General features: G+C 51.1%; 7 protein-coding genes across 7 annotated transcripts; 3 read left to right on the top strand and 4 right to left on the bottom strand.

Annotated features, from left to right (window-relative positions):
- Nucleotides 1–448: 448 nt before the first annotated feature.
- On the bottom strand, nt 449–2,619 carry M438DRAFT_341354 (amino acid transporter). Its single transcript, XM_029904480.1, has 2 exons — nt 2,089–2,619; nt 449–1,820 (listed from the first exon to the last, which is right to left on the bottom strand). Exons 1-2 carry the CDS (start codon nt 2,470–2,472, stop codon nt 603–605), a joined length of 1,602 nt encoding a protein of 533 aa, XP_029765811.1. The 5' UTR covers nt 2,473–2,619; the 3' UTR covers nt 449–602.
- Nucleotides 2,620–3,350: 731 nt separating this feature from the next.
- M438DRAFT_341352 (uncharacterized protein) lies at nt 3,351–5,679 on the top strand. Its single transcript, XM_029904479.1, has 4 exons — nt 3,351–3,929; nt 3,980–5,223; nt 5,280–5,333; nt 5,397–5,679. The coding sequence occupies exons 1-4, from the start codon at nt 3,615–3,617 to the stop codon at nt 5,488–5,490; spliced, it is 1,707 nt and encodes a 568-aa protein (XP_029765810.1). The 5' UTR covers nt 3,351–3,614; the 3' UTR covers nt 5,491–5,679.
- Nucleotides 5,680–6,034: 355 nt separating this feature from the next.
- Nucleotides 6,035–8,630, bottom strand: M438DRAFT_330605 (uncharacterized protein; the record flags this gene model as incomplete). Its single annotated transcript, XM_029903339.1, has 3 exons — nt 6,035–8,022; nt 8,075–8,421; nt 8,473–8,630. The coding sequence occupies 3 exons, from the start codon at nt 8,628–8,630 to the stop codon at nt 6,035–6,037; spliced, it is 2,493 nt and encodes an 830-aa protein (XP_029765809.1).
- A 244-nt stretch (nt 8,631–8,874) lies between these two features.
- On the bottom strand, nt 8,875–10,902 carry M438DRAFT_263410 (peptidase M24; the record flags this gene model as incomplete). The annotated part of the gene is made up of 5 exons (XM_029899885.1): nt 8,875–9,116; nt 9,171–10,388; nt 10,441–10,668; nt 10,719–10,778; nt 10,827–10,902. 5 exons carry the CDS (start codon nt 10,900–10,902, stop codon nt 8,875–8,877), a joined length of 1,824 nt encoding a protein of 607 aa, XP_029765808.1.
- Nucleotides 10,903–11,715: 813 nt separating this feature from the next.
- M438DRAFT_370739 (ARM repeat-containing protein) lies at nt 11,716–14,962 on the top strand (the record flags this gene model as incomplete). Its single annotated transcript, XM_029908209.1, has 5 exons — nt 11,716–11,924; nt 11,979–12,036; nt 12,093–12,864; nt 12,917–14,502; nt 14,582–14,962. The coding sequence occupies 5 exons, from the start codon at nt 11,716–11,718 to the stop codon at nt 14,960–14,962; spliced, it is 3,006 nt and encodes a 1,001-aa protein (XP_029765807.1).
- A 1,908-nt stretch (nt 14,963–16,870) lies between these two features.
- On the bottom strand, nt 16,871–19,081 carry M438DRAFT_309157 (NADPH dependent diflavin oxidoreductase-like protein 1; the record flags this gene model as incomplete). Its single annotated transcript, XM_029902371.1, has 3 exons — nt 16,871–18,767; nt 18,815–18,959; nt 19,017–19,081. 3 exons carry the CDS (start codon nt 19,079–19,081, stop codon nt 17,010–17,012), a joined length of 1,968 nt encoding a protein of 655 aa, XP_029765806.1. The 3' UTR covers nt 16,871–17,009.
- A 367-nt stretch (nt 19,082–19,448) lies between these two features.
- Nucleotides 19,449–21,065, top strand: M438DRAFT_341349 (RNA-binding domain-containing protein). The gene is made up of 4 exons (XM_029904478.1): nt 19,449–19,827; nt 19,883–20,150; nt 20,201–20,476; nt 20,534–21,065. The coding sequence occupies exons 1-4, from the start codon at nt 19,601–19,603 to the stop codon at nt 20,873–20,875; spliced, it is 1,113 nt and encodes a 370-aa protein (XP_029765805.1). The 5' UTR covers nt 19,449–19,600; the 3' UTR covers nt 20,876–21,065.
- Nucleotides 21,066–21,232: the final 167 nt, after the last annotated feature.

Here is a 21,232-nt window from a genome sequence, read left to right as displayed (position 1 = left end):
GAGAGGCGCCAACTACCACGCTCTCAGGGGAGGCTACCCCTGAAAATGCTGAAATTGTGATGTTCTATAGTTGTACGCGTGACAAACTTTAGCATATGAGGAGGTCAGACAAACCTTCAGATGCTGAATGCTTCAACATCAACCGCACAAGTTTTTCTGGTTGCCCGTCACATGGATTTTATCCTCGCCCTCGAAACCTCGCGCTCCCTGATATGGAAAATCTGTCACAATGTCCTCAAAATTCTTCGCTACCACCACAAGCCTATCAATCGACATGTTTGACTTCGCAGCCATCTTGACGATCCTTCCAATAAATTCAGCGATGCAAGGTTCCGAGATACATTCACTACATCCATTGGGACTCAGCCGAACAGTAAAGTATCACTGTCAAATCCTGAGACTGCCTGTATCAGCAAATCGGGCATGGTCTGTGGAGCCGGGGTATAGTGTTTGTAAATGTTTATATTTGATGCAGACGTGGTTTTTATACGCCGTATAGAAGGTACGATGGTTGAAATCGTGGGGGTATCTCTAAATAATAATAAAATAATCAATGCTTTTCGTAACCCGTCATTAAAAGAACTGTTAAAGTCGTGGTGTGCTTAGAAGCTAGAGCCTTCAATAGGCGCTTGGTGGTTTGGAACCTTGATGAACACATTGCGTGTCCAACCTTCGGCATCCTTGTGTACCTCTTTCTCCAATCTGTAGCCTCCAATTTTTGGCAGGAGAACAGCCCAGAAGAGCCAATAGATGCCTCCAGCTGCAATGATAGCCATACCAACAACGCAGTGAAGGTAGTATGGCAGAGAAGTGTACTGATTCTGCTCAGGAGTAGGAGGAGGAACAAAGGGTGCAATGACCAGGTAGACGTTGCTGAGGAAGAAGAAAATGGCGACTGGAAGGGTAGCCTTGACTGGAGGGTTCCACTGAAATTCCTCCTTGTGGGTGTAAATCCAAATCAGTGCGATCGAAACGAAAACGTTGACGACCGACAATGGGTATGCGATCAAATTTAATATGAAATTATACGCGTCACCCGGAGGAGGGGCAAGCATAATGATGACTGAGACGGCCCAGTGTTCGAAAAGACCCATGAATGGAGCGTTGAAAGGCTTGTTGCTAGCCCAAAGCCTGGAGAAAGGCAGGATACCCTCACGACCAAGCTCTTGAACGAGTCTACCCTGGGAGAAGATGACAGAAAGCACGTTTCCGTAAGCAGAGAGGGCGATAAACACACTCAATGCGCGTTCAGCCCTGGGTCCGAACACGTTGCGGAAGAACTGGGCTGCGAGAATGCGTCCGCTGCTGACAATATCCTCCTTAGGGACTGCGGCAAAGTAGGCGACGTTTGCGAGAAGGTAGAGAACACCGACGATCATGATTGCTGTCGGTGCGGCGATCTTGAGAGTACGGACAGGGTTCTTCATCTCGCTCATGGAATAGTTGGCGTTGCTGTAACCGATGAATGACCAAATGACATTGTATAGCGCAGTCACAACTCCATAAGCCGAGCCCGTAGTACCTTCGAAAGCGTTGTCGAAGTTGTTAGGCTTCTCAATGCGCAGATGACCTCCAAGGGCGGCGAATCCAGCAAAGACAATGATGAGAAGGATGATGAGCTTGATAACGCCCAGGATATTTTGTAGGCGGAGGCCCCACTTGAGAGCAAGACCGTGGATGAGGAAAGCAGAAGTGATACAGGCAAGACCGATGCCTCTCTGGTTCCATCGGTTGACGGGAACCTGTGCTGCGTTTAGAATGTACTCGCCAAAGACGACACTGTTCGAGCCAGCCCATCCCAAAAGTACGACGTAACCGGTCTGTAAAGAGTTAGTCAGATGCAGACGGAAGATGTTCTGTCCTCCCCGTGTGCTAAAGTTTGTCACTGACACTGCTGTGAAAATGCACGATGATTTTCGAAAGTAAAGCTAGGCCCAAGGAGAGGACATTAAATAGTCGCTCTCTGTGGACGACGTACTCTTTCTCAAAATCATCGTGCATTTTGATGAGTGGAACTCAAGCGCATGGCTGGGGCTTGAGAGTCCAAGTGACAAAGTTTAGCACACGGGAAGGGTAGGTTGAACGTACGTAAAGACCAGTGACCAAGAACTTGGGCTTTTTGAACACGTGCTCCAGGTAGTTCTTCTCTCCACCGTTTCTGGGGAGTGCTGTGCCGAATTCGAGGTATACGGCCATACCCGCAGCAGCGATAATCAGACCAGCTACCCAGATGAATAGCGCAAGTCCAACACTTCCGCTGCTTGACAGGATGCTCGAAGGCGTGGCGAAAATTCCGGTACCGATCATTCGGTTGAAGATGAGGAAGATGGCGCTGACAAGACCGATCTGTCGGCGGCCTTCGCTGGTCTGGTAGACATCGTGTCCGTCGTCGCTTGCCGTTTCATGGTCCACAAAGGCTGAGGGATCCTTCACCTCGGCCTCTTGGGCTTTCTTTGATGATGAGAAGACCATCTCTCAGTAGCCAACGTAGGAGATACTGGCTCTTGTGTCGAGAGAGTTGCACAACAGTTCTTGAGATCCATCAAGTCGACCGCTTCCAGTGCTTTTGTAAAAGGGCCTCGCTCTTGCGTGAGTCCTTGTCGAGAAGGCGTCATTGTCACTAGGATGCAAGCAGTAATTCGTTAAGTAATACAAACCATGAGTTTGAAAGCTTGGTGGTCTGGAGTTTGGGGTGAACGGCGTGACCTCGCTTCAATTTTTCTCACATGTACCCCTACCTGCTTATTGGCACGCCCTACAAGACCTCGCTTGAATCCTTGGGCGTATCGCGCGTTGCTGGGCATCAAAGACGTGATACACTTGTCTATTCTTTTACTGGTGCTTCTTTGTTCTTGCGACTCATTGCGTCTTCTTGGTGGCTTTTTTTCTGCTCATCTTGTCGGATGGATCATGACTCGTTCGTATAGTACATTGCTCTTGTTCTTCAACGCTTGTGTGGTTGGTATTTGGGGCGTTGGTAAAAGGATCCACTTTTTCTTTCTCGCCAAGCGATGTGCTCGTTCGAAGAATCGAAACCACATGGCCAGATTTGCTGATGCGACGATATCGGGTCTCATTTCCTGGTCAAAGTGCCGTCAAATGTGTGATCTACTCCTAGTATTCTGGAAGCATGGTCTATCATCCTCGCATCGTGGGGTGCATGTACTGTGTAATGAGAACAAAGTAGAAGCAGGAAGGAAAGCGCGTGAAGCCAAGGAGACGTTGCTTAAGTAAACGGGTAGTCGCAGGCTCAGCTGGGCCGCCCCCTGCCGAATTGGTCGGACGCAGATATGTCAATCACGATAGAGGCCACTGTTGTCTTGGTGACAGACAAGACAAGGTCTTCCTCCAGGTTGTTCTTCATCGAGCTACACGCACTCATACCTCCAAGATGAAGTCAGAAATGTGGTGACGAGGACAGGCAATGACTCCTGAAATCTAGACATCTTCTCGGCCATGGGCGTTCATACTGACGCGCATCTCCAACTGCTCCACCATTTATCCCGGATATCTGACTACACCAACGTCATATTGATGTTCATCCATAGCAAATTCCTCAGACAATGTGTCGTTGACTGTCTCTCGAACACAACACAGTTTCCAAGAGGCAAATTATGCGGCGCTCGCTTTTATCATGCCGGCGGTCGCTTTTATCATGCCGGCGGTCGCTATGGAATGTTCCCACAAGCCTAAGCAGACACAGACGCCTGCTCCATACATCGACAGACACTCCATCAACATCAAAATCTGAAAAACAACCCTCTCCATCAGCGACAGACTTTACGCCGTCTCTGAAACGTGCTCAGGCTACTTCTACAAAAGCTTCCGGATTCTATGATTCGAATTCGGCTTTCCAATGGCAACCAGGCAGCGAACCTGGAATTGACACTTCTGCTGATGGCGTCGTCTCACATGGCGAGACTTTTCCTGTAAACAACGTCTGATAAACCGGCACGAGATAGGAACTAACCTGTAACAGTCCCAAATAACAGCGGTGGACTTCAGTGAAGATCAGATCGAACAAACTGAACTGGACAACAAGTCTTTGGAGAACTTCCTCAACAAACCGAGGCCGGAATGGGCAAGCTGTCGATGGATCAACGTCAACGGACTGAGTTGGGATGTCATTAAGCTCTTGGGAAATCACAAGAAACTACACCCTCTGGCCATCGAGGATTTGATGCACACTGGGAACCGAACAAAGGCAGACTGGTACCCAGAGCACGCTTTCATCATCCTGACACTACAACGACTCACGAGACTCTCATCGCAAAATGGTCTCAGCGACACCGACATTCAAAAAGCTCTTCTGACCACGGACGATCGTCACTCAACTCACAGCCGCAGCGGTATCACCTGGGAAAGTGAGAAGACTTTCCAACCACCAGACAACCAAACTCACCTCCGGAGTCTGCAGTCTTACCGGGGGGACAGATCACCAGAGCGAGTTGCGTACATGGAGAAGAACTCCATTCTTACACGCAAGAGTCTCGGCGTTTCTATCGAGCAGGTCAGCGTATTCCTTTGCAGTGACAACACTGTCGTCTCATTCTTCGAACACTCCGGCGATGTAATCGAGGAACCTATCCTCAAACGTTTGAACTCGCCAGAGACCATCTTACGCCGAAGTGGCGATGCCTCATTGCTTGTACACTCGATCATAGATGCAATCACCGATCTCGCCATACCAATCGTTGCCACCTACGAAAAATCCATCGCAGAGCTAGAAATGGATGTCCTTACTGAACCAGCAATCGGACACTCGAAAGCACTTTACATCTTGACATCTGAGTTGTCAATGCTGAGACAGCAGATGCAACCGATAGCAAGCTTGATCAACAGCTTGCGGGACCACTACAATACCACTCAATTCCTCAACCGCAGTCCTTCGCCGGCAAACCCCATTCCGAACCTCGCTCGTCGTGGTGCTGGCCCTGCAACACCAAAGACACAGACACAGTCCTCGGTCACGATTTCGCCGGCTGCTCACACGTACCTGGGAGATGTGGAAGATCATTGTATCATGATCATTGCATCTCTGGATCAGATGCGTACGCAGAGTGACAACATGATCAGTTTGATCTTCAACACAATGGGAGCGTATCAAAACGAGAGTATGCAGCAGTTGACCTTTGTCACCATTCTGTTCTTGCCTTTGACTTTCCTGTCTGGCTACTTTGGCATGAACTTTGAGGAGTTTCCACCACTGAAAAATACCCATATGTAAGTCAGGTTCCTTTTGCGCAATACTGACGCATCATCACTGATCCATATCATAGGTTCTTCTGGTGGCTGGCTCTGCCCATCACTTTCGGCATGGTGGTCATTCTTCTGTAAGTGCTAGCTTCCAACACAGGTCTAGCTGTGAAACCACAGGCTGACCAAAATCAAAACAGGCGCCAGAGATTGTTCCGCACAGCAAGGAGATGGTTAAATCCTGGCTCCCGTCATCATAGACATGCTATGCGCGAGCAACGCAAACGACAATGATCGATCTCAACAGCGCCTCCTCCACTTAATACAACAGAACGTTCAGACGAAGATTATCTGCTGAAGGAAGATCCATTGAGCTCGGTATTCTTGCAATGCTACAAAGAGATTACAGGACTTGGGTAGTGGTTGGTCTGATATTCCGTAGTACTTTATACCCTCTTGTATAAAAACGCTCTCACTCTTTGTGACTCAATAACCCACTATCAATCATTTGTGAGCCACAAGCATGCAAGTATTGTACTACTTATAATGACAAGATAAAACATTTTGGAGACTCGGATAGGAACCTTTGCGAGACTAGACACTCATGACGCTGGTTGGTCTGGGCAAGCGCGACGTGCACATCAACAGGCTCTCTCATGAAAAGACTTATCCAAGATCGATCTATACAGATCACTCGTCAAGAAAGGGACAGCATTACACAAACCGTAGCTCGAACACAGAAGAGAGAACCAGCAGTCTAACTAGACCTATGTATAGCATACGAGTAAAACAGTGAAACATTCCATCATTCGTACATAAACAAAGCCATCAACACATCTCACACTCTCTCATAAAGTCTAAACTCGTATCCGACCTTCTGCCCCTTGACTTCCTCGTCCAACTTCTCCTCGACATCCTCGCCCACGAATCCATCGAGCTCACTCTTTTGTTTTCTCGACCATGCTTGATCGGCTTCGACATCAACAGGGAAGTCTGTATCGCAGTCCCATTCGCCTTCGACTCTGGTGAGAAGGATGCTCTTTGCTTGTTCCATGTCAAGTGCTTGCTTGTAGATGGCGGCTCCGCCGATGACGAAAACACGACCAAGTGGTGCGGCTTGGCCTTCCTTGACCTTGCTGACCAGAGATGACAGAGCAGAGGAGATGGAATCGCCAACGATGACATCTTCACTAGCACCCTCAAGTTTCTCCGACCTCGAGATGACCACATTGGTTCTCTGCGGCAGAGGACGGAATTTGGGTGGAATGCTTTCCCAAGTCTTTCTGCCCATAACTACAACATTTTGAGCTTTCTGGATAGTCGCAGTTGCAGCAGTTTCCGAAGAATCGGAGAGTTGAGAAGATGTTTCGGCAAGCAAAGAGGCGTCGGGAGCAGAGGAGGGAACGCGTTTGGTGATGCGTGCGAAATAGGCCATTTCCTTCTTTAGCATTGGCCAAGGTAGGGTTCCATTCTTGCCGATGCCGTTCTTGGCTGTGGTGGCAACGATGAGGGTAAGCGGAGGGATGGAAGTTGCTGCTGCTGCGGCCATAGCGTAGGTCTTGTATTGTTCTGGAGGTTGTTGTTGTTCCGATGTTTGTGGGGTTTCTTGAGCACCTGGCTGTGAGTCTTGGGCTTCTTCAGGATGTTGTGAAGATGACGATTCGGGTGCAGGAGCTTGGACCACTTCGCTGTAGGTCGGGGCATCGGGTGCCGAGGAGCCTTCAGCTTGGCTTCGGCTCCACACGTGGTCCATTTCCTCAATCGACAATGCAGGTGCTTGTGCAGGAGACGGTGCAGGTACATCTGTGGACGGCGCGGGTGCATCGTTAGATACGACAGGAGGTGCAGTATGCTCAGTAGTTTCCTTCTGCTCTCGCTCGGCAGCCTCAAACTCGAAGTTGCTCGAGTAAATGACAGCAGCAAAAGCCTCGAGATCCTTGACCTGATCGATAGCGGCAAGGTATTCGTTGACTTGAGAGCCTACAGACTCGGCGACTACGAGATCATCGGGTTCGCTACTGCCAGCGGCGATGATGTGCGCCTGACGGCAGAAGACGGCAAGAGTCTGAGCGAATTTGCATTTCTTGTCTGTGATCTCGGTGATGCGAGAAAGAGAGTCGGGGGCTGGAGGGCTGATCTTGAAGGCTTCGGTAGCAACACGGTAGTCGATGAGGTGAGAGAAGGTGGCATTGAGGACTTGGGTGAAGACATGGGTGAAGGTCGGCGAGTCAATCAGATCTGAAGTCTCATCGAGCAGTCTGCGAAGGGAGGCGTTCGAGGCGGCCGTCTTGACAGCATGCATAGGGTCCTGAGAAGTGTCCTGCGGTGCGGGAGATGTAGACATGGCATCAATGCCTGACTCGGACAAGACAAAGTCTTCCTGATGCCGAGGAGGAAGCATGTATGATAGCCACCTATGCTCACGGCGCTCGGTCTCTGTGGCACCCTCGACCTGCTTACGGACTTCAAGGATGAGCTGGCTCAAACGCTCAAGTGTCATATCCTCGCGCGGGTTGACAGGACCAAAGACGTGCCTGACGGCAGCGCTGACCTTGTCGGCAATCTCTTTGCTGCCCTTGTGTAACAACCACCAGCTGAAGGTCAAGTATTTGCGATTCGTCTCGAAATCGTTCCCGTAGACATTATCGTAGTTGTCGTCATCATTGTTCTCCATGGAGATATGCGTAGAGTCAGTGGCGGCCTGAGGACTGGCCAGAGAGACGACCGAGGACAGGTAGGTACGGCGGCCGAGGAGGTTCAGCTGAATGCGGGTCAGGAGCGTGAGGAGAGAGAGGGTGTATAGTAGAGTCAAGGCTCTTGTGATGGCTGCGACTAGGCGTTAGCAACAGTTCTCCCTCCCAGGCTTGCGCAGACTCACAGCTGATCTTCATGTCGTTCCACAGCTGTGCCTTTGACTTCTTCTTCAGGAGCGATCTGCCGTCCTGGCTGTCAGCCATCTGACTGGCATGGATATAGCTGCCAGTCTGGAAGCTGGACATGCTGGCCGAGTCGTCGATTGTACTGGCAGGGGCCGATGGGTACTCGGAGGAAGCTGCTTCTGATGGCCCGCCGCTTCTTGCAATCTTCTCTGATCGTTGGCGTTGTAGCTCATTGGTAATGTCTTCGACCGGGAGTGCACCGATGATCTCTTCTCGTACGGTAGGGAGTAAGGCGAGCACCGTGTAGGTGCAGTCCTCCTGGTTCTGTTCGAAGCGGCGTCGGAGGCTGGTGGGTCGTTAGCCATATTCCCTTGTACCACGACTGTGGCCTTCTCACTTTTCCTTCGAGACCCTCTCGTCTGCCATGCGCTGGCGTGCCTCGAGCCATTTGCTCCATGCATACTGTCCAGCAAGGTAGACCAGTCCCAACGAGCCTGCTCCGACGGCAAACCTGGTGCGATTGCGCCTGAACCACCGGCGCGTCCCTTCTAACATGGCAGCATCTGTGTATTCGTCTACTGCTAGATTGCCGCTAGACTCGTATAATGATACAACCACCCCTTTGCTTTTTGTCGTCACGTTTGTCTCGAGGCGGATCAAGAGAGAGCTCGAACATGGGGAGACCGACGTGGGGGTGGACCTCGGCCTGTCGCGAAACCTTCCTCGCACGAACATGCCGTTATCGCTACCAGAACCGCTTTGACATTATATGCTATTCTAACAACTCTCGCTGGAGTCTCTAGTATGCTGCGCACTCCCTCTCGAGCCATTTCATCGTTCTCTGGTCATGTGTGAAGTAACCCTTGGTCCTCTCGTACACCTTCGAATGGTAGTCGTTGAGCCACTGCTTCTCTTCCGAGCTGAGAAGCGACACATCCGTCAACTTTCTGCACATGGGTGTCATGGTAACGTGCTCGAAGCCCAAGTAGGGCTTGTCGCCGAATTGATGCGTCGTCTTCTTCTCTGTCACCATGAACATGTCTGGATTTTGTTAGCCACATGCTCTCTTCCTGAGATACTTTGGCCTCAACTTACTCTCTATCCTGATACCAAAAGCACCGTCTTCGTAATACCCAGGTTCGTTGGAGATCACGTTGCCAACAGCTAGCGGCACCTCGCTATATGCAACCCTTGTTCCGATGCCGATAGGGCCTTCATGGACGTTCAAGAATGATCCTACGCCGTGACCTGTACCGTGACGGTAGTCAAGTCCTTCAGCCCAGAGGAACTGTCTAGCCAGAACATCGATTGCGTAGCCGGTTGTACCTTTGGGGAACTTGACGTTGTCCAAAGCAATGTGACCCTTCAGAACAAGGGTGTATGCCTTACGCTCCATGTCCGTTGGTTCGCCAAAGTGCATGGTACGAGTCGTGTCTGTTGTGCCATCGAGGTACTGAGCTCCTGAATCGCAAAGATACACGGCCTTCGGGTCAATGACGCTACAAGCACCAGGCTCTGGCTTGTAGTGGATGACAGCAGCATTTGCGCCAGTTGAAGATATCGTGTCGAACGAAAGACCGACAAAGTGCTTGTGTTTTGAGCGAATCGACTCCAACTTGTCGGCACCCTCAACCTCGTCGATCTTGGCCTTCTCGTTGATGAGCTGATCTTCTAGCCATGCGAAGTACTCGCTCAATGCAGCACCGTCACGAATATGACATTCGCGCATGCCCTTCATCTCAGTCTCATTCTTGACAGCCTTCGCATCGCCGATCAAACTGCGTACCAAGTCGACCTTATCCTCCCCACCCAGCGCCTGATACAGGGCCCATGAAGCCTTGTTCGAGACAAGATACTTGCTCTCGCCGGTGGAGGATGATGAGAGGGCCTCCATGTCGGTGAAGACGGCGTCGTAAGGTCGAACCTCGACCCCCGAGAGATGCGTCTTTGCAGCAGCAGTAAGTTTCGAGTCGTCGATGTAGAGAGTGCTGGTAGTTGGGGTGACAACGGCGTAAGAGAAGAAGACGGGATTGTAAGGGATGTCACTTCCACGCAAGTTGTACAACCAGGCAATCTCATCGAGCATCGACACGACAAATCCAGCGCTCTTCTTTTTGTCCAAGTCTTTACGCAAGTCGTCAATCTTGTCCTGGAATTTCTTGCCGGCAAAATCGAGGGTGAGGACGTCGGCCTTTTCGTTCGGTCTAGCGGGCCTGGCCGAATCCCAGACTGAGTCCACGAGGTTCTCCTTGACCGCGATAAGGTCTTTGCCGCCCTTCTTCTTGATCTTCTCGGAGAGTTTACGGGCATCGGCTGCCAAAGAGTCAGCAGTGTTCGTTGGAGAACCTAAAATCAGAAGTCTTACGGGCAGTAATAGTAGTGGGATCGACCCCAACGATCTTTGCTCCCTCGGACTGCTCGGCAGACCACTCCTGCCATGTGGGTACATCCTGGAGTCCCTGCTTGAGTAGGGTCCAGTTGTCGTCCAGTTGCTTCTCGGCTTGGTTGAAGTATCTTCCGTCGGTAGCAAGGGCAGCCTTATCGAGAGTGACAACGGCCGTTCCAGCAGATCCAGAGAAGCCACAGATATACTCTGCGTCCTTGTCAGTGTGATGTCGACCGGGTTCGATGATATAGACTGACCTCTGCGAGCATCGGCAGGGGCTATGTATTCGCTCTGATGACTGTCTTCCGAAGGCACAACTGCAAAAGTCAGTCAGTTGTCTGTTCATGTGCATCCAGACGGCTTACTGTAAATATCTACCTTGTTGCGCTTCATGAGCTCTCGCAACTGCGCGAGTCGTTCGGTCGTGTTCACTTTCTCCATGTCGATAGGATACTTTCTAATTGTTGACGTATGAAACAATCTTCCGGCAGCAATGCCTCTTGAAAGTGTACTGAGTCTTGCGAGTCCACGTAGCATCTGCACGTCACGTCCTCGAATTGATGCCTCACTATCGATTGGACACGCGACGATGACGGAGTCGCGGGCTTAAGAACGCCGAAAGGGTCCTCCCGGCCGGCATCATCCGTCGAGCGAGCAAGCGAGACCCTTCGACGCAGCGTTGGCGTCGATGTCGGCGTTGGGAGCTGCGCGTACGATACACCATCTCTTCGCTTCGACCAACTATCAAAGAAAATCACCAGAATTTAGGAAGCCTGTCTAGGACATCAGTAGGTGTATCTCCTCTACTTGGTTATCGTCCAGTCTTGAGATCTCAACATCTCTTGCACTTCCCAAATACTTATTTTGACAGCTGATTTCCTTGTCTGTTGCTTCGTGAGTGATTTTCACAAAGGTATCTGGCCTGGTCCCTAAGCTGAGTCGACGACATAGCGAACTTCCCCGGGTTTCGATTTCTAAACAGGTAGGCAATGTCATCTTCCCTATCACGCACCGCCAAGAGAACTTGTGGTGGCTATTCAATGGAGTCCATTCCATTTCCTTTCACATTTGTCGTCGAATCTGGCACGACGAGAAATTCTCTACAACCGAAAGGATACCGGTCTCATCATCATCAGACGGATGGCTTACTCGGGTCTGTGGCGGGCAGCAGTTCATAGCCATGGATATCATGCTCTGATTCAGCGAGCCATTGATTCCGGAAGACTAATTGAAATGATCCTCTCAGATTCGACAATGAGCGTCGCCGATCAGGCAATTGAGCTTGTACGTCGACTCAATGACCCAAGATATGCCGCCGGTGCCTCTGTAATTTCACGCGAACTGCAAGAAATTCAGCTATCAGATCAAGGATGGGCTGCCGCAGACGCTATGCTCGATCACGCAGATCCCAACATCAAGTTCTATGGAGCTTTGAGTCTGCAAATCAAGCTCAACAAAAACAGGTCAGTGCCTTTGCCTTTCTCGACGCACGAAGTGCAATGTTAACAGTTATGAAGAAGCACGCTCGATGATCAAGCAGCCGCTGAGTTGAAGTCGCGCTTGATTCTCTGGTTTGTAAGTTTTCATACTACTCGTGCTTCACAGAATGATCTTCTCATCCCTGCCTGCAGATACGTCTTGCCCTAGGCAACATGCCTCCTAAGTTTGTTATCGACAAAGTTTGCTCTACGCTTGCAACATACTTCATCCAGTCTCCTGTTCCCTGGACACAGACAGTACGCCAGATCGTTTGCTCCTTGCATGCTTGTGACGTCGTGCCTCTTGACGGACTCAGCACATATCCTGACACTAGTCAAATTATCGGCCAACTGTCAGGGCTTAGACTGTTCATGGCTGTGCGTTTCTGCAGAGTTTTGGCCGAAGATGTCCAGAACAGCTCTATCCTCGGCCCGCAGTACTACCACCTGGACAATCTCCTCAAGACAAACACTGCCGACTCGGCCGTACTCATGACGTATGTGTTTAGCACATCAACGCCGCTTTCTACAGAAATTCGGATCGAAGCGGTACACTGCTTCTCTGCATGGGTTACCTACAGCTTTTCCCATTGGACCACCGATCCTGTGGCGTTGCAGCTTCTACAAAACCTGACCCCAATGGTCATCGAGCACGTTCTGCATCGCGAAGAGGAAGTCAGAGATCCCACTGTAGAATTCTTCGTCAACACCCTGGAGTACCGCTCAAAGTTTCTCCAAAGGGACCACCTCGAATCGATTTCGCTATTGATCCGCAAAACCATCGGTCCCCAATGTTTGCTACAGAACCAGAGCTTCTTGGACCCAACGATTGTGTCATTCAGCAAGTTGATAACCGCTTATGGCAAACTGGCTGTCAAAGACCTTATTTCCGAGAGAAATCGAGATTCTTCTCAAGAAGTCATTGGTAAGTGTGCAGGATTGCTCGTCATCTGAATATCAGACTGACCTAGCTGCAGAACTCTTCCAACAACTACTGCGTGCCCCTGGCTACCCTGCTGAGGACGATCAAGTGATTCTACAGGTGACCGAATTCTGGATTGAGTATGCTGAACAGATTGCCGACACAGTCATGGACGTGGAAGAGGATAAGATTCCCTTCCTGACAGCCGTGAGAGATGATCTTATGCAGGCCGTCCAAACCTACATCCCCAAGCTCCAAGCGCCATCTCTTTCGGAAATCTCTGAATGGGATGAGGATAATGTTGACTCATGGCAATTCTTTCGCGATAACATCAGCGATTTATTCGACCAAGTCAACAGCGTTCCCGACACACATCTCTTGAGTAATATGGTTGTCCTCGCAACAAGCGTCTTGCCGACCCAGAATTGGCTACACCTTGAAGCCATAATCTTCTCCATCAACTGCATCTCAGACACGATTGCGCTCTCCGACGAGAATACCCAGGCGCTCTCCACACTCATCGGATCTTCATTGTTCAACGACATCTCGACCAACAGTGCCGACATACCAAACAAACTCAAGCGTGCTGCCATGACGCTTGTTGATCGATACTCTTCATTCATCAAGAAGAATCCCAACTTCCTACCTCCGGTTCTTACATTCCTTTTCACAATCCTGGCCTCGACACCTGCAGACAAAACAAAACTTGCGGACGCTTCCGCCAAATCTCTTGAACAGCTTTGTTCCTCATGTCGCAAGTCCTTGACACCACATCTGGGTGAACTGCTTCAACAATGTCCACAAGCACTCTCTGGCCCATCAGCAAACAGCTACCAGAAGGAGAAAATCATGGCAGCTCTTGCCTCCATCATCCAAGCTTTGCCTACCGAAGAAGCCAAAGCCGCACCCCTTATCTCGCTCATCGAAGTGGTTGAAAACGATCTTAATACCGCCATCAGAACTCTACACCAAGGCAACCTCGAAGACAGTGAGATCCTCGGAACTTCCGCTTTACAGTGCCTTGCCAGCATTGGAAAAGGCATCCAGGCACCTACAAATGATGTGGTGGATGTGGACAGTGATGGTGACGAAGATGACGACAGTTCTGCTACTACCAACAATTTCTGGACTGCACAGGCCGGTGTGGAGATCCAGAAACGCATTGTGCAATGCATCAACATCGTCGAGTACCTACACAACCCGGGAGATGCCATGGACGCCGCCTGTGCGATCCTGCGTGCTGGTCTTAAGGAGACGAAGCCGGGTCCCTTCGTCTTCCCACCTGAGGCAACTGTCGCCTTCATTGACAAGGCACAGATAACTACACCCCGTATCGAAGCCATCATCGGTACGGCTTGCAGCTTTGTCTCCAACTGTTCGCGGAAGACAAGCCCTCACATGTTCAACGAGATGTGTGCTGTATACAACAGAGTAGCCCTGGTGATGCAGCAGCTCGGTGACCCGGCCAACGACCCGCAACTGGCCCAGCTCTGCATAGACTTCTTGCAAAGGCTGTTAGTCAGCTACCTCGACGTCCTCCTCGCCCCCTCGGATGAGGAAATCGCCGCGGCCATGCAGTTTGTCATAAACTGCATGGTCGGCGACGCCCCCATGCTCAAGCGCAATGCTTGCAGCTTCTTCGTAAGCCCCCTTGTCGACTCGGCGTTCGCCCGTGTTCGTTCTTCTCTGATGCCTGTCAAAAAACTAATACACAACGCAGGAAACGTTGCTGGGTCTCGCCAACCCACGCACCGCTCACACGCTCCCGTCCTGCCGTGTGCCCCCCCTCGCTATCATCACCGCCTTCGCCACCCCTCTCTCCCGCGCCCTCATCTTTAACATGGGTGGGCTGGCCCAGCGCTCGGAGATCGAGTCTTTGTGTAAGCCACTACGCGCACTCGTCTTCTCCCAGCCTGGGCTGGCCAAAGCGCACCTTGAAGAGGGGCTCATGGACCCCCAATTTCCCTCCACCAACGTGGGAGAGAAGGAGAAGAGGGTCTTCCTGGCGAAGGTATTGGGGTTGAGGGGAGGTAGACAGACCGTGGTGGTGGTGAAGGAATTCTGGGCCCTGTGCAAGGGTACAGTGACCTCGTTCGAGTAGGGGGCAGAGTTAAGGGATGAGTTGATATAGATGCTTTCTCGCTTACCGTGGCAACTGATGTGCAAAAGTTCTTGCATTCTAACAGCTGCGTCAATGTACTTGAATGTTCACTGAAAGCCATGATAGTGGGATGGATTAAACGATGAACCCTCTTTGATTGCTATAGTATGTATAGGGAGTCTGAAAGGGACCGTGATGGACTAGCTATGGGTGAGAACACGAGTACGGGTAAAAAGTGACATGGTGACTAGGGCGACAGCGGAGGCGGACGACTTGTGCTTGATCTTGGCGACGTCATTGCTGCTGTTGTCCTGGTTGCATGTCCATTTGACAGTGTCCAGCAATGTGAGCTGTGCCGGCAGGACGCTCAACGTCATCGAGGTTGTGACAGCGACCATAGGCCGAGGTGTCATCCCTCCTCGTGTGCTAAACTTTGTCACGCGTGAAGATGTAGAGATGCACAATGTTTTTTTGAACTCGATGCTGGGTCTAAGGAGAGAGCTTTAGAGAGTTGCCCTCTGTGGACGAAGCGGTTCTAGTCAAAATCATCGTGCATCCGGACAGGTGTTCCAACGTGTATCGCTGCGGCGAGAGAGTCGACGGTTGTGGCAACGACCATAGGCAGAGGCGTCGTGAAGGTTGACGAGAGCGAAGGCGTTGTCCTTGCAGTTGGCGTCGGTAAAGACACTCAAGAAGCACGAGCCGAACTTGGTGAGAGGGCCGGAATGCTTACCAACGACCACACTTGCTGACAACGAAGTGAATGGCTTGGCAAAGTAGTGGCAGTGGTTGACTTTGAGGGTATCCGAGTCTCTAGCGATGACGCTGTTGCATCCAAGATTGTCTGCGGGGTGGATAGTGACATGGTTATGGAAGCGGGAGACATCTCTGGTGATGGTAGAGGCCGAGTAGTCGTAGTCGTCGAGCCATTCCTTCTTGATTCTGCGAGAGCTCCGACCACGAGAGCCGAGACGGTTAACACCTTTGTGACAATTAGCAAGGTGTCGATGAGTGGATGATGATGGACGGAGATGATGATGATGATCATGCACGACGACGATGGTCGACGGCACTATCGAGAGTGAGTACGCACGGTGGTAGGCTCTATGTTGACGGCGTCAATGAGCTAATACTGTAACAGAGGAACGAGCAAGTTACTCCCAGCAGTCAGTTAAATGCGCACTGGGCCCCCTTACTATAGAAACCATAACAAATTTAGAAATGTCCATGGTACCTCCATGCGTCAAAACCAATATCCTTGGTAAAAACGATCGCGTTGGAAAGGTCTATTTTGCGTTTACCTCCTGGAAGCACATATCGTGATCCAAAACGATAGCAGTGTATCGATCAGCCCTATACCTGCTCGACAGGCCGTATAAGGGTCGAGATATTGTGTTTGGTGATCGTGCTTAGAGATGACAACACGGCTGGCATGATGCAGTCGTGACTCCTATAATGATTCTTGGATTCCCTTGCGAGGTTACTACGAGGCACACCGAACACCGTAGCCGACATAACAACAGCAGTCCAAAAGTCTCACGTCCAATTGATGACCAATAAGATCAGCTCGAGACAGCAGATGGCAATACCACGAGATCTCACAGATCCGATACGGGACAACCCGCTATATCACGAAAGTTAAGTCAGCATCGTCGCAGTCCTTGGCAAAGGCCGGACAGACGTAGATGCGGTCGTGCTTAAAGAGATGTTGTTGAAGAGACGTTGATGGGAGCGCTGATGAAGACTGATGCTAATGCAAGGCAGAAAGTTGGAAGACCGGGAACAAGTAGACGGTTGTTGTGGTAAGTAAAAGGCTGGAGGGTAGATCGACTGAGCATCCGGCAGGTTTAACAGCGAGCTTGATGAGGCAGGTGCCGTCGGCACTGCTGTCAGTGAGAACCTCGAGAGCGCAAGATACTGTGCCAGACGACTATCGGCAGGAGAATTGACCACACGTTGGTGGATATGTACTACAGAAAACAAATTTGAATTGCAAGTGACTCCGACTCACACCGTATGTGAGGTTGGTAGAATAATGTTGTAGACATCACCAAGTCTCCTGCTTATACCGGCCATCTCTTTCCATCTGGTCAAGGTACTCGCTTGCCTGTCCAGCGGTCATTTGGCCATGTTCTTTGAGCACGTCGGCTAGTGCTTCACGGACCCCCTTGGGCATATTTCCAGAAGACCCACAGATATACACCTTGCCTTGATCTTGCTTTAGTGTCTTGTAGACAAGGCTTGCTTCTTTGCGAACCAGATCTTGAACATAAGTTCTCGGCTTGTCCTGATCGCGCGAGAAACCGGGAAACACGGTGAGGCTTTGGTCCGCAAGATTCTGCCACTCGTCACGGAAGAAATAATCTGCTGTCTCATTGCGACATCCGAAGAACAACAGACTCGGTTTTCTCGAATTGCTTCTTCTCGCCCATTCCAAGCGTTCATAAATCATCGAGCGCATCGGTGCAACACCTGTGCCCGGTCCGATCAAGAGCACAGGTGAGTTCACTTCATCCGGGCTAACATTCAAGTAGCCTGGCTGTATCGTCAGACTGAGTTGTTGCCCTGCTTGTAAAGTTGCGATGTATCGAGTGCAGACGCCGTAGCGCTTTCGCAGCTTGATGATTGGATTGGGAGGGTTCGCAATCGCCACAAGGAGTTGCACCCTAGTGTTTCCATTTTCGAGATGTTTCAAACTGCCTCCACTCGCAATGCTGAACTGCCTGCCTCGCATGACTGGTATGATATTGAGAGCATATTGCCATGGGATTTTGACACTTGGAAACTCGGGCATGATCTCAAGAATAGTTCGTCTTGGTCGAGTAGTGTAATCCCATAGCTCATCAATCAGCTCAGGATTGGCCAGCTCGAGAACGCGTTCTTTCTGATAACTCTCTTCTTCGTTGCCCTCTTTGGTAAAGTAGGCCAGAGAAGCAAAGAAGGTCCGCCGAGGTATAGAGACTATGTCCAAGTAGTTCGTCAACAGCTCACGAATAGTGAAGGCTCGCTTCGTTGATTCGAGATATCTGAGTGGTGATGGAGGATATGTTGCCAAATCAGAGACATCCGTCGTCGGAACGAGCTCCAGCAGCGTATCAGCCATAGACTGCCAGCCCATGCATTCGATGAACTGATTTACATCCTTTGGAAAGTTCTTTGGATATACGACAGCAACTGCGCCAGGTCCGTAGTCGATGTTCGAAGAGAGGGTAAAGTCCAAGAGTCTTACATCCTGACCATGGTCGGAAGGCGTCAGACGGGTGTTTACTGTGAGGTCGGCTATAACACTGTCTGCAATGGGTAGGATGTCGTTTGCTGGGGGCGTATCCAGAGTGAGAGTTTCCTGAGAGACGCCGTTTGCTGGAGTATTGTTACTGCTACCGTTCGTCGAATCAGGCGAGATTCGCAGACACCACTTGGGCTCCAGAAAGACGTCCTCAGCGATAATATTCTGCCCTTCAGGTAAGGGGAAATGCTGCAACAGTTCTTGCTTCAGATCTACAATCCAAGCACGAAACTCGCCGTTGTGACCTTCCGGGTGCTGTTCGTTGCCTTCGCCACGCGGACAGAAGAGCTGAGCACCTAACTGTAGCATGCGGTTGTGCAGCATACGGTGAGCCACGTTATATTGTGGATATGAACTGTCACCCAAACCAAAAGTGGTAAAATTGACACGTCTCAACACACCAGAACGGAGTTGGCTGCTCAACAGGATCTTCCAGAAGGAGCGAGCATTCTGAGGAAACTCACCTTGGCCAGTGGTAGATATAGCCACTATGATGATAGTATGTTTTAGCAGATCACGCTGTCAAATGTTAGAGAGTAAACGGCTAGAAAGATGATGGCACGCACAAGGTCTATAGAGTCGAGGTCTATGACAACAGTATCAAAACGCAAACGCTCAGTCAAACGAGCAATCTCTTGGGCAACATCTTGAGCATTGCCTGTTTCGGAGCCATACAGGATTAATGCAGAGCGGGGCTTTGCAGCAATTTGTCTGAACTAGTCAGAGCGGGACCTCGTGGAAATATGTCTTCAATACTCTATCGATTACCTTCTTGCGAGAGATTGTCGTGCCGGCACAGCACGATGCCCTGGGAGACCGTCTTGAAGTGTCATGCAGGGAACGGAGACGCTTTATTGCGATAGTGAATGGATCAAACACTGTGAAATAGAACAGACGAAGGCGTGGCGGCTTGAAGTACACAAAGCAGAAGCGATAACGGCAAGACGGTATGTCACAGTCACGGATAATTCACCGGAATGAATATCTCATTTTGAGTCTTTGAGGCGACTCGATTTCCCCACAATCAGCGACAAAGTTACGCCAGCCAAGAAAGGACGTGGACCCTGCGGCAGCTGCACAGGCCCATCGCACCTGCCCGAAGATCTAGCGGGTGAAGAAGTCAGGCCAAGCGGGAGTTTACGAGACAACAACACCTTCCATTAACACACATACCTCAAGCAAGTGACAACTTTCTACCCTCATCCCCTCATCCCCAACACCACGAATCGGGCACCTAGCTACCCAGAACTCTCCCTCGTCAAGCCAGTTTCCACCACAACAGGCGGTCTCGACAATCGAATCAACCTCCCCAGACCTCACAGCTCCAGCGTCATCCACCTACAAACGTCATAATGTCCGTCGAAGCTGCCACCGCCCAAATGGCAAACACTACCATCAACGAGCCCACCTCCACCGCTGAGGGTGCTTCAGTCGGAGCCGGCGGCGACAAGCCCATCAACGCCTCTCAGAACGAGGCCGTCATCGCCAGCGCCGCCGAGGGTAGAAGACTCTACATTGGAAACCTCGCCTATGCGACCACTGAGGGAGAGTTGAAGGACTTCTTCAAGGACTACCTTGTGTGCGTTGCTCTGCTGCTTTCTCGGCAAGCTTTCCTGTACTGACTTTACATGCAGCGAGACCACTTCCATCCCCACCAACCCTCGCACCACCCGTCCTGTCGGCTACGCCTTCGTTGATGTCTCGACCCCTACCGAGGCTGAGCGTGCCATCAGTGAACTGAACGGCAAGACTATCCTCGACCGCAAGGTTTCCGTTCAGCTTGCCCGCAAGCCCGAACCTGCCCAAGAGGGCAACGAGACTGCCGAGCCCGCTCGCCGCCGCAGCTCCACCCGCGGTCGTGGCCGTGGTCGTGGCCGTGGTGGCCGCTCTGGTCGTGGTCGCGTAAGTTCTAACACCTTGTATTATTTACACGGGTTACTAACGAGCATTAGGGTCGCAACGCCGAGGGCCAGACTACTGACGCTCCCGCTGACTCTACCGATGGACCTACCAACGTCCCCGGCCAGGTCCTTCCTCTGACCGAGACCACCAACGAGGCTCTCACTGCTGCTCCTGGTGACAAGGACGCCTTGACCGTCAACCCCAACAAGACTGGCAAGACCGATGCTCTTCGCCCCCGCAAGCAGCGTGGTCCTCCCGAGGACGGCGTTCCCTCCAAGACCAAGGTCATGGTCGCTAACCTCCCATACGACCTCCGTGAGGAGAAGGTAACAATTCGATGTTGATATCTGTCGCGTGACCATCTTGCTGACAACATTTGCTAGCTTCTCGAAATCTTCGCCGAGTACAAGCCCACCTCGGCCAAGATTGCTCTCCGTCCCATTCCCCGCTTCATGGTTCGCAAGCTCCAAGCTCGCAACGAGCCCCGCAAGGGTCGTGGCTTCGGCTTCGTCACTCTGGAATCCGAGGAGCTCCAGCAGAAGGCTTGCTCTGACATGAACGGCAAGGAGATTGAAGGTCGTGAGATCGCAGTCAAGGTTGCCATTGACAGCCCCGGAAAGGAGGACGAGGACCCCAACGCCCCCATCGAGGGAGAGGCCGAGACTGACGGCAACCCCTCAACTGCCGAAGGCTCTGCCAACACCTCGGCCGCCGTCGCCCAGTAAACGACTTTACCGAGCATGACGGGGTGAGTGTGCCTGGAAGCGGACACAGTTCGAAGCACCACAAGATCCATCAAGCATTCGGCGGCCGTACAAATCGCAGCGTGGCCTGGGTGTGCTGCCAAGTTAACTGCGAGCATTTGTTGAAGCTGGTTGCGCAAAAGATATGATTTTCTACATGACATTTATATGCCCCGCCCTCCCTCTTTATTCTGCATGGTAACATGACGACCATGGAATATGTATTAGTATGACGAAAGCAAAAGCGATCATGATTTATCCCTAGTCTCAGAATCTCTTGTGCAATGTGTTCTGTGACTCCTAAAAGGTCTCTCCCCGACCGGCCTTTTCGTCCAAGGA

This window comes from Aureobasidium pullulans (genome assembly GCF_000721785.1).
Source record: "Aureobasidium pullulans EXF-150 unplaced genomic scaffold scaffold_1, whole genome shotgun sequence".
Taxonomy (NCBI): domain Eukaryota; kingdom Fungi; phylum Ascomycota; class Dothideomycetes; order Dothideales; family Saccotheciaceae; genus Aureobasidium; species Aureobasidium pullulans.
The sequence above is the reverse complement of the archived record's forward strand: the minus strand, read 5'-3'. Positions and strand labels throughout refer to the sequence as shown.

What these genes read in the sequence shown, in the direction of transcription:
- M438DRAFT_341354 (XM_029904480.1), bottom strand. Translation starts at nt 2,472, where the DNA reads ATGGTCTTCTCATCATCAAAGAAAGCCCAAGAGGCCGAGGTGAAGGAT. An exon ending in TCTTGGTCACTGGTCTTTAC is followed by an intron (nt 1,821 to 2,088) that starts GTACGTTCAACC and finishes AACTCTTTACAG; the next exon opens with ACCGGTTACGTCGTACTTTT.
- M438DRAFT_341352 (XM_029904479.1), top strand. Translation starts at nt 3,615, where the DNA reads ATGCGGCGCTCGCTTTTATCATGCCGGCGGTCGCTTTTATCATGCCGG. An exon ending in CACATGGCGAGACTTTTCCT is followed by an intron (nt 3,930 to 3,979) that starts GTAAACAACGTC and finishes AACCTGTAACAG; the next exon opens with TCCCAAATAACAGCGGTGGA. An exon ending in CCACTGAAAAATACCCATAT is followed by an intron (nt 5,224 to 5,279) that starts GTAAGTCAGGTT and finishes TCCATATCATAG; the next exon opens with GTTCTTCTGGTGGCTGGCTC.
- M438DRAFT_341349 (XM_029904478.1), top strand. Translation starts at nt 19,601, where the DNA reads ATGTCCGTCGAAGCTGCCACCGCCCAAATGGCAAACACTACCATCAAC. An exon ending in TTCTTCAAGGACTACCTTGT is followed by an intron (nt 19,828 to 19,882) that starts GTGCGTTGCTCT and finishes CTTTACATGCAG; the next exon opens with CGAGACCACTTCCATCCCCA. An exon ending in ACGACCTCCGTGAGGAGAAG is followed by an intron (nt 20,477 to 20,533) that starts GTAACAATTCGA and finishes AACATTTGCTAG; the next exon opens with CTTCTCGAAATCTTCGCCGA.